The sequence below is a fragment of the Lethenteron reissneri genome, chromosome 24, assembly GCF_015708825.2.
Source record: "Lethenteron reissneri isolate LAM-NWPU_2019-01 chromosome 24, ASM1570882v1, whole genome shotgun sequence".
Lineage (NCBI taxonomy): Eukaryota > Metazoa > Chordata > Hyperoartia > Petromyzontiformes > Petromyzontidae > Lethenteron > Lethenteron reissneri.
In genome coordinates, this window is record NC_083802.1 from 2,189,034 (window position 1) to 2,202,141 (window position 13,108).

General features: G+C 39.8%; 1 protein-coding gene across 2 annotated transcripts in view; it reads right to left on the bottom strand.

Moving 5' to 3' along the window:
* LOC133346412 (leucine-rich repeat and immunoglobulin-like domain-containing nogo receptor-interacting protein 1) overlaps positions 1–13,108 on the bottom strand; it is a 188,019-nt gene that overhangs the window by 13,346 nt on the left and 161,565 nt on the right. For both annotated transcript variants that reach the window (XM_061557947.1, XM_061557948.1), the window contains exon 3: positions 1,322–2,545. In XM_061557947.1, the coding sequence (XP_061413931.1) occupies positions 1,322–2,545 (1,224 nt within the window). The remainder of the gene's footprint in view (positions 1–1,321; positions 2,546–13,108) is intronic.

Here is a 13,108-nt window from a genome sequence, read left to right on the forward strand (position 1 = left end):
GTGGGACAAAGTCATTGTTATGCAAGTCCAAGTCGAGTCTGAAGTCATCAAATTCATGACTCGAGTCTGACTCGAGTCCAAGTCACATGACTCGAGTCCACACCTCTGGGAGGAGAGCTTATGCAGCATAAACAGCATGGGCGGGGCAGCCAGTCATCTAGTCGAACACCAATCAGTTTCAAGGACAATGCACCAATTATCAGAGTATTGTTTTTTGTTTGCATTTGACTGCAAGTATTGTGGTTAATGTATAAATGATTCCTTGCAAAAGGTGTCAGTTTTGTTGCCAGAAAAAAGGGGAAAAACCCTATTATTATATTTTGGTACTGGCAAAGGATGATATATTTTTTTACTTTACGAAGTAAGGCCCACTGAGCGATATAGCTCTTTTTCAGAAGCGACCTGGCCACAAATGGATAGCTCAACGAAGTGGCTTATGTGGAAATGTATAGCAGGTAAATACTCTAAACGCATGTTTCTAAATGGGGGGGGGGGGGGGGAACCGGAGGACCTGGATAAAAATCCACGTGACCACGAGGAGAACATTCAAATTCCATAAGAACATGCAAACTCCATCAGGGTTGGGTTCGAACCCACGACCTCCTGTATACCATGTGAGGGAGACAACATCTCGCCACCATGGGTACCTAGCATTAGCTTCAGTGGACAGCGATTCCTGACACTCAAAAAGAGACAGCAGCACTTTCGCAGATGTCCTCAACATTCATGAGCCGTTATAAGGTGCTTGCTGCATTTATAAATCCTGTCTAAATGGCAGCTGAAAGACTTGAACGAACGAAACCACGCCCGGCCACCTTTGTCTCTCCAGTGGCAATGTTTACACACCGCACGAGATATTCGTTTGAGGCTGAGTCGACCTAGGGGAGGCCCCGGACCGGTTCAGATAATCGTCGCCGGTGTTGGCCGTGAGGGGGAATTGAACCCGGGTGGCCGGGTTCGTAGCGCAAGCGTAAACGATAACCACGACACTCTACCCGGTGACACAAACATTTTAAATAGAATGTGAGGAGACTATGACTTGTCATAATGTCATATCCACTGCTAGACGAGGGCCTTCTCAACGCATCTAGGCCATATTTCACCACACTCGTCGGTGTGGGTGGGTGAAGGTGGGAGAAAAAAAAAATTTGAGGGCATAGAAGTACAGTACAACAATATATTTTGGTGCACTTACCTTAGCTCATGATTTGTACCAGGAACATTTTATTTAACGGGTATGGTTTGACCTGTGGGTGAAGAAGTGCACCTCATCACCAATGCATATAAGAGGTGTGTCTCAGTGGGCTCTGCTGCATTATACCTTCAGCTCCTGCCCATGCACGTAGTCCGGGGTAGCGCAGATCGGCTGATGTCCGTCAAAATTGAGGCGACGTCGCCGGCGAAGGATCCACAACAGGCGGCAGTCACAGGCCAACGGGTTTCCATCCAGACGGAGCACATCCAGGTTTCCCAGAGCCTGAAAAACGTTCTCTTCCAGTGTCGTGAGAAGATTTCCAGATGTGTTCAGGACGCGTAAGTGCAGAAGCCCACTGAATGCCTGCGGCTCGATGGCTAACAGCTGTGCATTGCTGACATGCAGCTCAGTGAGCCGCACAAGGTCAGATAGTGCATGTGCTTCAATGACACCTAAAGGGTTATGAGAGAGGTTCAGGTAGCGTAGATATACAAGATGGTGCATGGCAGCATGCGGAAATGTAGTCAGGTTGCAGTGGGTGACAGAGAGTGATGTCAGGTTTAGGCCATAGAGGCTCTTGGGAGGCAGACGGCTCAAGTAGGGCCAGTGGTCGATTTCTAAAACCTTCAGCCGTACAAGACGTTTAAAGGAATAAGGTGGGATGGAATGTATATTCATGTATTTGAGTCTCAGCACTTTCAACCGATGCAAATGCATGAGAGAATCTCTGGGTACCACAGTTAAATTGTATTTCTCCAATGTCAGTTGTTCCAAACTGTATAGCCCACTAAATGCATGTTGTGAGATGTAGACCACATCGTTCTCAGCCATCATCAGCCAACGCAGGTTGTGCAAATTGTGAAACATGTAGTCGAGTAGAATAACTATTTTGTTCTCGCTAATGTCCAGTTGTGTCAGGTTTTGCAGTCCAGAAAACACACCCATGGAGATGAGCTTGAGGCGGTTGCTTTGCAGATGAATAGTGTGCAGATGGTGCAGGTTGTTGAACGCGCCTGGCTCAATATTAGAGATTACATTCTCATGGAGATCTAACTCCTGCAGTTGTGGGTAGCCTGAAAAATCTCCATAATTGATGCACTTCAGACGATTCTTGCTGAGATCCAATACCCTTGTATCTATGGGTATTCCATCCGGGATGGTAAGAAGTCGCTTGCGATGACAAACAACCGACCAGTTGGGAGAGGGCAAGCACTCACAGCGCGAGGGGCAGCACTCTGCAGTACCCCATATTGCTGTTAGCATTGCCACCATGAGAAGGGAAACCTGGCAGGGGCATGAGAGTGAGGAGCGTATGGAAAAGGGTCTTCTTTCCACCATTTCACCTTCTTTCTAAAATGAAAACAGCCATAAGAAATAACGAATAAGCAGAATACACAACGCAACGATATTCTGCAATGCATCCACATACAGGAAGCAAACATGCAGGCATATAGATTAAGCTTTGTATTTAATTCGCATACATGTTAAGGAGGATCATTTAAAAGACCTAGAAACATCAATGGCAACATACTGAAAGAGGTAATCATTTACGTGAATAAATCCGTTTTCCCATCATTCTTAAGCCTGTTATTTGCCAATCACATTGTTACGTATATCAGTTGCATTACTTTACACAGAGAAGTATATTAATACAACGTGCACTTACAATTTACGAGTTAGATGTTATTTAGGCAATTTGGTAAAAAAAAAAAAAATATTTAAACAATCTATTACACAGAATATGGGACTTGTAAGTAAACACAGTTCAAAAGAGTGCAACATGGGACTTGATATTGGACAGCCTCCGTCTGTGAGTCTTCAAAAAGAGCGTCTTAGCCCAGTGGGGCTTGACTCGGGATATAAGAGATGCCAGCGGAGGGAGCTGGTTCCCTTCTCAATGTGACACCAGAAATTGCCACGCCCTGCGAATGCGCGAGATTAGGCGCTGTCATCTTGAGAGAGTAACACTCAATGTTTTAATCTCTTGCTGAATGAATCGTATTTAAGAGGCTCTGATTTGTGGACATTTGGGGGTTATACAGTAAGTCAAGTGGTCAATATATGTTGGCCGACATTCAAAACAATACAATTTTGATATGACAGCATCTAAATGTGTTCTGCATCCTCAAGATGTAATAAACATGAAACATTAATTGAAAATTATCATCACAACATAAACAAAACAAATCTTGCTGCAAACAGAAACCAGCTGTTTAAATCGCATTTACATGCAAACTGTGGGGAGACATTTATTTATCATCATGCTCTAAACATGAAACATATGGAACAAGATATTTAAACAATGGAGCACTAATCCTACAGAGATATCAGGGTTGGGTTATGTTTGAGAAGAATAAAGATGTGATTAACATGTGCATACAAATTTGGTGGGACTAGCAGCTCATGGCTGTTTTTGCGAGCAGTTCACACCAACATCCAAGTTGCCATCTTCACATACAGCTGGCAAAAACCAACCCGTGCTGTTGTAGCATGACTGCTAAAGGGTGCATGGGTGGCATTATCTATGGGTATGCCGACGGGAGTTTGCATGCCTAAAATAATCACTGGCTCATTGTTTCCATGTGCATGTCAGTCTTACCAGTTCCGAGCTGGTCAGAAGATACAGTCAGGGGGGACCGGTGGGGCATAGGAGAGTGGTGCATGCACCGTGGGAAACACACTTGGTGTTGTACACACGTAGCCACTCTCACATCTGGCTGCCCAATTGCTGCTAACCCTGCTTCTACCCCCCACGAGACACCTCACTATGTGATGTTGCCACGACTGATGGCTGCTGTAGGAGCAATTTCAATGGCACTGGCAGTGAGGATGCCAAGGAAGAGTTGCCAATGCAAACATAGCTACTTGAAGCTTCTCAGTCACCACCAATCACGCGGGGTTGGCCCTGACATTGTCATGTTGCCGGGAGTGTATGCAGGTTCCACTTACCACATTTAATTGTCTGGTAGTTAACATGCGGAATTGTTGTTTATGTTACCGACAGCTATGGATTAAGGATGTGAATCTGCTGGTCTGCAGAGACTGGTAAACATGACCAGGATATCTCTTTTTTAGCAGGATGCACTCTAAGTGTTCAAGAGATATTTCTATTTCATACATTTATTTCTAAATTAAATGATCTCAATAGAACCATGGTATACTCAAATTATAATCTAAAAAGCGTCTGGTCTGTTGTGCAATTCATAAAAAATGAATTGACTCTTTCTCTTCTTATTGGCATGGTGGAAAATAAAATGTATGTTGTTGGTAAGGATAACATCTCACATTTGTTAAATTGGGTGTAGACTTTTTTCTACGAGGAATTTGCCTTATCTTGCATCCCCCATTAACACAATCATGATTTTATTCTAAGACATTCAATCATTTTAAGCATTGAGAAAGCTTTTACTTCCTTAAAAATGAAATTGACTTCCGTGTTCAACCAGTGAAATATATTTTCAACATCTAATTACTACACATGCAGGTTACGTGTAGCTCATGCACGTGCCTCATAGATTCTGTGAAATCAAAATAATTTGCACATTTCATAATCATGGAGATTAAATAAAATCGGAAAGGGTTAACGTTACATTTCAATATGTATTGATCAGATATTCCTATAAACACGTTTTACAGATATACCGTACTGCACTTGCATATATACTATGTTCTTGCTTGCCATGTGGACGTACCACTCAGTGTTATTAATTATTCAGTTATTAATTCGTATGAATTAATTCAAAGGAATTAATAACTTAAATAAACACACTATTTTGATGCAGTACCTAACATTGTTATTGACACTAAATAGCATAACAGTTACAACAATAAGTTGAGTTTGCAGTTGGAAGATTTATATTGATGGAAGGGCTGCATCAAACTCTGTTATGATTTGTTATTGAATTCCTATTTAAATTTGATGGAACATAGAAATGTAGAACATCTGCATGTTATTACTTTTGTAATCACAATTACACTTCCTCTGAATAACATAAAGGATCACTGCTGCGATTAAATAATCATTATTTTACCTGTATGTTATATAAAAATGCGTATTTTTATGGGCTCAAATTCAGGGTCAAAATTATATTTCTTTTCTAGTTATAAGCATCACATTGGCTATTTGTTTTGAACTTCAGCTTTCTGCCACTTTTTAGAAATGCTATTTAAATTACCTTCCCCCATTTTGGGGTGCTCAAATTGTATCATATAACAGATTTCTAACTCTTAGAGAATTGCCCGATGATGCTGGATGCAATTACCAGCGAAACGTCGTACTCAAATTGTAAATGTTGTGGTTTCACGCTTCAACACACCGGTGGGCTAAGGCAGTGAACTATTTGTCCTTTTTCAACGTGACACTTTTTTACTGATTGGCCGTGTCGGGTGGTGGAGGTTTACGACACATTTATAAATAACGCGATCTAAACCCAAAAACGTTGATTGTGAATAATATTGGTCGCGAAAGCCTCACACGTGTTCAACTCTTAGAGAATTGCAAGGTAACTCAACCCCCTCATTTGGGGAGGGCAAATGGCTCCGATTTATTCGAAGATGTTGGATTTCATGCCCAACAGTTTGAACATTCTCAAAACCCTGAAAAACTTTTCATGCTTGTCCTATCAAAATCGGTTAAGAATTATGGTCGCGAGAGCACTCGCAGACAGATGGAAATTGTGATTCCTTAACCCTTACCATTTTCAATTAAAGAGTTAAAATAAAAAACAGCATCTAAATATTATTGAATCTTTCGGTAAAGTCACGTAGAAGGGGAATAATAAAATAATACAAATAAAACACAGCAGCTAAATACATCTATTTTTGTTAATTAGAATTGTTAATATATGCAAGTAAACCATAAGATTTCATTATCACAGGTAGATTATTTGTCTGGCCTCTAAAACGTATATCATCTGTGAAAGTCTACGGATTATATATTATAGGCGGCTTATTTCCTCCGACAATTTGCAAGAAATTGCGAAGGCAAGGTATTTTTTTAACTACAGCGGCTTTTTTTTATACCCCAGAATTCCCTTTCCGGTGCTTCACACACACAAAGAAATACATGTTTGAAGCACTTAAACACACATCTCTATAAATGTCTCTTTGTGAGTCTGAGATAAAGCGACAGATGCAGATAGAGACAATCAGAGATACTGAGAGACTAACGAAGATACAAAGAGACAAATGGAGATAAACAAATGGAAATACTGATAGACAAATGGAGTTACAAAAATAAAAATGCAGTGAGACAATGGAGATGCAGAGAGACAAACGTGCATAAAACAATCATTGTTTTTGGTTCATAGCATTAACTGTGCTAATGTGGTCTGTTAAGTATTTAATGATTTTTGCTTTTTTTATTTTCACTTGGATATTAAGTCCAAAATTCCAATCTGCCTTTATTGTAGACCCATATTCCCAGATGTTATCCATTTAGGTTGAAATTGTTGTGAACACCCTATAATATGCAGGTTTTTACATTTATTTATGACGTCATTAGCCAAGTGCCATGCTCATCCTATAATCCACAAATGTTCACGGATTACTGGAGTTGCATGGATAATTTATCCTAAAGTGTGCTGTGCACTGATTTATCGTCAAGGATATTGAGATTCTTTACGGTGCATTGCGAATTACAGGGTCCGCACGGAGGTGCCCCATATCACCATGCATTTTTGGATTGACACTGTCAATTCCTTATCATCTGACTTTTCAAAATATTGTCCATGATTACATACTAAACTTTCTGAAGCCATTTAAACTGAAAGTGTGTGTTTTACAGGACAAATTTCCCTTTTACTTGATGACTCAATGTATATCTCTGGTATATTCCTTTGATGTCTTAAGTATATTTTAGCCACAATATATCGTTCAACGCCCAAATCCGGGTTTTTATTTAATGCAATGCACATCATACTGAATCAGAGCCTCTTTTTCCAGAGAAGATGGGGCAAACACTTTGCACCAAAATGTTAAATTATAAAGTCCACAATAATAACAAACAAGGGATGTAATGATTAACCCTCCCAGCAATTCGATTTATTGTCATAATTCAGGGTGATGATTCCATTCAAGAATCAGTTTTTATTTTGGCAAATGTAGTGGCCAATAGTGGCTGTATGGCTCTTGTGAAAATATGACGTCCAACATATATGATTTTTTTTTATCGTACTATGGACATGTTTTGAAGCATGCATCGCGAGCTTGAGACTCAATACTGATGAATGAATGTATCGTTATACCCCCATTATAAACAGAAATAAAATGAGAAAAACATTTATACAACACTTTTCATACAAAAACATTACAATATCAACTATCTTGATTTTAAAAAAAGTTCATGCAATTTACACTTTTTGTATAAACCATGCCATTTAAACGACTACCTTTAACACAAGCATTAAGCATGTTTCCTAATTCTGTTCCTGCTCAACGTTAAAAAAAACGAGTTTTTCTGCAAAATTACAATAGCTTAAAACTCGTAACCTGTGTGGAATTGCCTGTAATAACTAACTATATACTCTCATATATTCAGTAATAGTGAAACTATTCAATTCGTTTAATTGTCTGCCCTTTATCTACCAAGGCAAGCAGATAAGGATCATATAATATTTACCTTAGGGGGGGGCGTGTGTAATTTAAATTAATTGAGAATTACGTTTTTTCACACTGGCTATCACAAAGGGAAACAATTATTCACCCTTATAAATTGTGATATTACATGGTCTTTAATATTTTCTCTGCAGTCCACCGTTATGAATTCCCCATAAAAGGAGCTGCAAAACATGACATTTCTGCATAAATACAGCATTGTCTTTGAAAATTGACACTGACTTCACAAACACTAGACCAGTAGCAATCATGTTTCACTGCAGTGTATAATTGTATATTCAGCTTACAATATATTTTAGGTTTTAGTGTTTTTACATAACATTTTCAATATATGTTTTAAGTCTGAAACAAAAGCAAAATTTGCCGAAATTGTATATACTGTATATGTATAAATATCCATGGATAGCATCCTCTCCCATACTATGCCATTGTTGTAATCACATTTAGATGCACAGAAAAATGTTAATGTGGCTTTATATGTATTTCTCACAATGTGTGTGCGTTTTTTTCTAATGAAAATGGGAAGCCCAGCATCAGTCATGCAGAACATGTTGTGACTACAATGTCCCACTCAGAGCTGATGCAGTGGCACTGTTAAATGGCATTCTCAAAGTCTGTTTGGCTGGAGTCATTTATCCTACATTGCAGATGTCACTTTTTTCTGCTCTGACCTTTCCTGTTGAAAATTTCGTTGCATTTGGTTTCCTGACGTAAGATATGGAATATTAATGAGTGTTATTTATACGTTCCATGCCACCTTTTTGCAAGGCCAAAGGAGAAATGCCTCCTATCTAAATAAATGTATTTGAAATATTCAAACCACACGATTTTCATACATAAATTTCTTGCTTATGAAGCATTTCTTGCATGTTCAATTTCCTTCAAATGTTTTTGTTTCCAATATACTGTAGTGTGTGGCAAATGTAAAGCTAATTAAGCAAATTTTCGAAATTTGTATTTTAAATACATAAATACATCTTAATACCCATTTACAATAGAACACTTAACAGGGATGTATTAATTTGCTGTATTATAAAACGAAAAAACGTTTAGGAAATAATTAAGGTATTGAGTTGCCAGTGGTATACTAGCACAAATAAAAAAAACACTCCACTATTGTAATTAAGACAGTTTTATAACAAAGAGTATGTAATTGACTTTTGTTTAAGGTATTAGTTCGTCAGACAGAACATGCAGTTATTGACTGTCTCGTAGCAGAAGATCACACATGAGACTGTGAAGCCCTGTGAATCTTGTCATCAAAAAATAATTAACCTCAACTTCCACAACATTCTCACCATTGACATCTACAACGACCATTTTCAAAGGACTACTTACGTGCTTTTTGAAGAGACATACACCTCCGAAATCAGCTGGTGCAATACGCTATGTGAGACACCAATTATAGGAGTGTACGAGGTACATTCTATTGCAGCCAGGAAAGATGCAGCAGTTGTATGTTCACATAATCACGACATTATCACCATTGGTGATGATCAATCTACTGCTGAATGAAGACCTCCCCAAGCCATTGTCCTCCCTCATGACCCTGTGATGTAACAGTCCACCTAGACCTTGCACACAGGCTGATTTATTCACTCCATCTCCTTGGTTGATGTCATCTTGGATATGTTTCATCCCTTGGCTCCATCAATATTCTTGACCATCGGCCATTGTGCCTTATAGCGACGTGTCCTGCCCAAGCTTACTTTTCTTAACAATCTGAATGATATCTTTAACCTGGGTAGAGTCTCTAATTTATGTGTTCTTCTTTCTATCTCTTAATGTAATTTTGTTATTGTACACGGACACATTGCTGCAGACGTGACAAGATCTGAAATCGCTGCAACCCTCAAAAGCGCTAAGATACCAGTCAGCAACATCAGTAAAAATGAGAGTTTTGAGTTATCTCAGTTGAGAAAGAGGGATGATATCGTCATCCTCTTAGTCGACACAGTCATCATGGAAAAAACCGTGTACAATAACAAAATTCAGGACCTACTTAATGATGGTAGCTACACAAAAATTAAAAGAGATCCCACCAACAGTCTCGTTACAAAAACGAACAGTATCATCACTGATTAAGCTTAATTAATTGAACAGACCAAACTGTTTTCCTTAAAACCTACTGCTGCTAGAACACCCATATTACATGCCTTACCAAAAATCAATAACGAAGGTACACCCCTTCGTCCCATCGTCTCCACCATTGGCTCACCCACCTACAAACTGCCCAATATCTGTCTGAGACCTTGCAGCCATTTATTGGTAAGACCACCTCTTCTGTACTTAACTCAGCTCATCTCGTATAGTAAATTAAAGACATCTCACTCTTCCCAGGTGATTTGTTCGTTAGTTTCGACGTAGTTTCTTTGTTCACCAAAGTTCCTGTGCCCAATACCATTTCAATCATTGAAGCTTTGGTCCAACAAGGATTGAATGCTGATGTACCGGCCCTGGTGAGACACTGCCTCACCAATTCATACTTCACCTGGAATTGAAGATTCTACAAACAAATTGAAGGCACCCCGATGGGTTCTCACTTATCTCCAGTTGTAGACAATATTTTAATGGAAAAATTTGAGACGGACGCCATCCAGGCATCCACTCTACACCGGTCCTTGTGGAAGAGGTACGTGGATGACATGTTTGTCATCTGGCCACATGGCCAACCGGCTGTGAACCAATTCCTCAACCACATCAATTCCATACACCCAGCCATCAAATTCACCATGGAGGTATAAAATGATGGCCTGCTACCTTTCTTGGATGTCCTAATCAAAAAGAGACCTGATGGCTCAATGAGCCATTCTGTCTACAGGAAAGTAACCCATACTGACGCCTACCGAAAACCTGATTTCCACCACCATCCATCCCAGAAGAATTCCCTGATCAAAACGCTACACCATAGATCTCAATGTATCTTCGACCATGAACACCTAACCAGTGAACTCAAACACGTACACCAAGCTGACTACACAATCCGCAAAGCCATCACCCCAACTGTGAGGAAGGAGCCATGTGAGGATGCAATCAAAACCATCACCTTGCCATACATAGCAGGGGTAACCAAAAAGATTTCCAAAATTATGAACAAACACAAGATCCAGGTCCGATTTAACAAAGTACATAAAATGTGTGATCTGATCCCATCTGTGAAGGACAAGATTCCTGACATGCAATATCCCAGCGTCTACAAACTAAGCTGTATCTGTGGCAGCAGTTACATTGGAGAAACTAAGCGACATGTTCTGGACCATGTTCGTGAGCATAAGGCAGATTTGAAACAGGGTATGACCAATACTCCTGCTGTGGCTGATCATTACTTTAATGCAGCTGGCTCACACGAAATGTATGTATCTTAGACGTTGCTACTTTGCAAGCCTACTGGCTATCATCAAAGATTCGTTCATGAAGCCATCAATTTTTACAGACACAGACACAATTTCAACTGAGAGGATGGTTATAAACTCAGCAATCATTGGAAAGATGTCATCAACCACTTTGGGTCAGTCATGACTTGATTTGTGTTTTCTTATTAACCTCCACCGTCAGCAGTGTGGGTGTGTGGAGCGAGGTGCAATGCTTTGATTGGTGTAGACCTACTGCCGGTGTCGAGGTATTCTCCTACATTAACATTCGCTGCCCCGCCCGTCTCTAAACCTTTATAAAACAGTTTGCGTTTAGAGGCTAGCCCCCTTTTTCCTGATGACGACCGCTTGTGTTGTGATCAAAACGTCGTGTTTTTTTCATTCTTATTTTTTATTACATTTTTATTACTGAAAGAACCAGAATTAGTCTACATTATAGACTGCCAGTGCGCTCACTCAGTTTATTAACCATTGCTACAGTCTACATTATAGACTGCCAATACGCTCACCAGCTTAAAACCAGGCTTCAGTCTACATTATAGACTGCCACTACTCTCACCAAGGTTAAGAACCAGGCTACAGTCACTGGCGGAGCAAGTGCGGGGGGGGGGGGCACGTGCCCCCCCTCCCCCCCAATGATCCGATTGAAATCCCTAATTTCGATCGGATCATTGGGGTTTAATAGTAATAAATCGGCATTTTGCGACCCCCACTGCCATTGTGTAGCATATTATTACGTGCCAGGGACTCTATGAGATGATAGGACAATAGTCCATAATTGGCAATAAGTAACGGCAAAGCAGTTTTAAGTGACTTACAGAATTGTGCGCAGTTGTGTATACAGTACACGACTTCCCTGAAGGCAAAACACCTTCAGCGAGCGCGATGCCAATCACACAACGCGGTTCGAATTCGACCCACCATCGATGGCTGCGCCATCGCCGCACACGCGTCGAATAAAAAGCAAGGGACAAGTCCTTATTTACTAACAACTCCTATAATTTTTCATTGCTGGAGGGGTCGCCCCCCCCGACCTGAAAATCATGGCTCTGCCATTGGCTACAGTCTACATTATAGACTACCAGTACGCTCACTTCGATTAAGAACCAGGCTACAGTCTACATTAGTGTTTTTTTTAATTCACTTTATTTTTTATTATAATTTTTCTATCTACGTGACTTTACTTAAATAACCAAATAATATGAATGCAGTCACGAAAGTTTTAAGTCAGAACTACTAATTATTGTCTCGGAATGTTTTTGTATAGGGGTTTTTACGTCTATTTTTGGTTGCCGTTTTCCTAACCTCATTATTTAGGTAAGGCTAATTGATTATGCTGTTTTTGTCTTTCGCAGCACTTTCCAAGAACGTAACCCCCGCGAGATTCAAGGGTCTCCTGCACCAAAAAAGCATGATATATGTTGTGACCTCTTGGTAGACATCTAGGCAAATAATTGAACATATCCATTCAGTCTGGCTTGGTAATATGCCTAAACCATTGGCGTATCATCTCACAAGTGGTGACCATAGTCCTGATTACATATCTATATGTGGTGTCACTCTATTCGTAAGTGGAAATGAGGCTCGGAAAAGAACACAGCGCCTTATATACAAATTGAATACAATGAACCGCTCACCTTTACTCCAAAACAGATGAACTAATGCATGTCAGACAAAGCATATTTATTTGTACATATGTACCTAATTGGAACTAATCGGTTTTCAGACTGCTTTATCTGTAAAATTACAGTAAACACTAAGCCAATATTAAAATACATTATTTCGCTTTTTAAGCGTAAGAAGTGTTTAGCACAGGCTGTGAATGCGTATGCATTTGCACGATACCGCATGCATTCACGTCTGGTTAAATATTAATGACATACAATACGTATGATTTCACCCAGAAAACGGCTCATCTAGCAGGAAA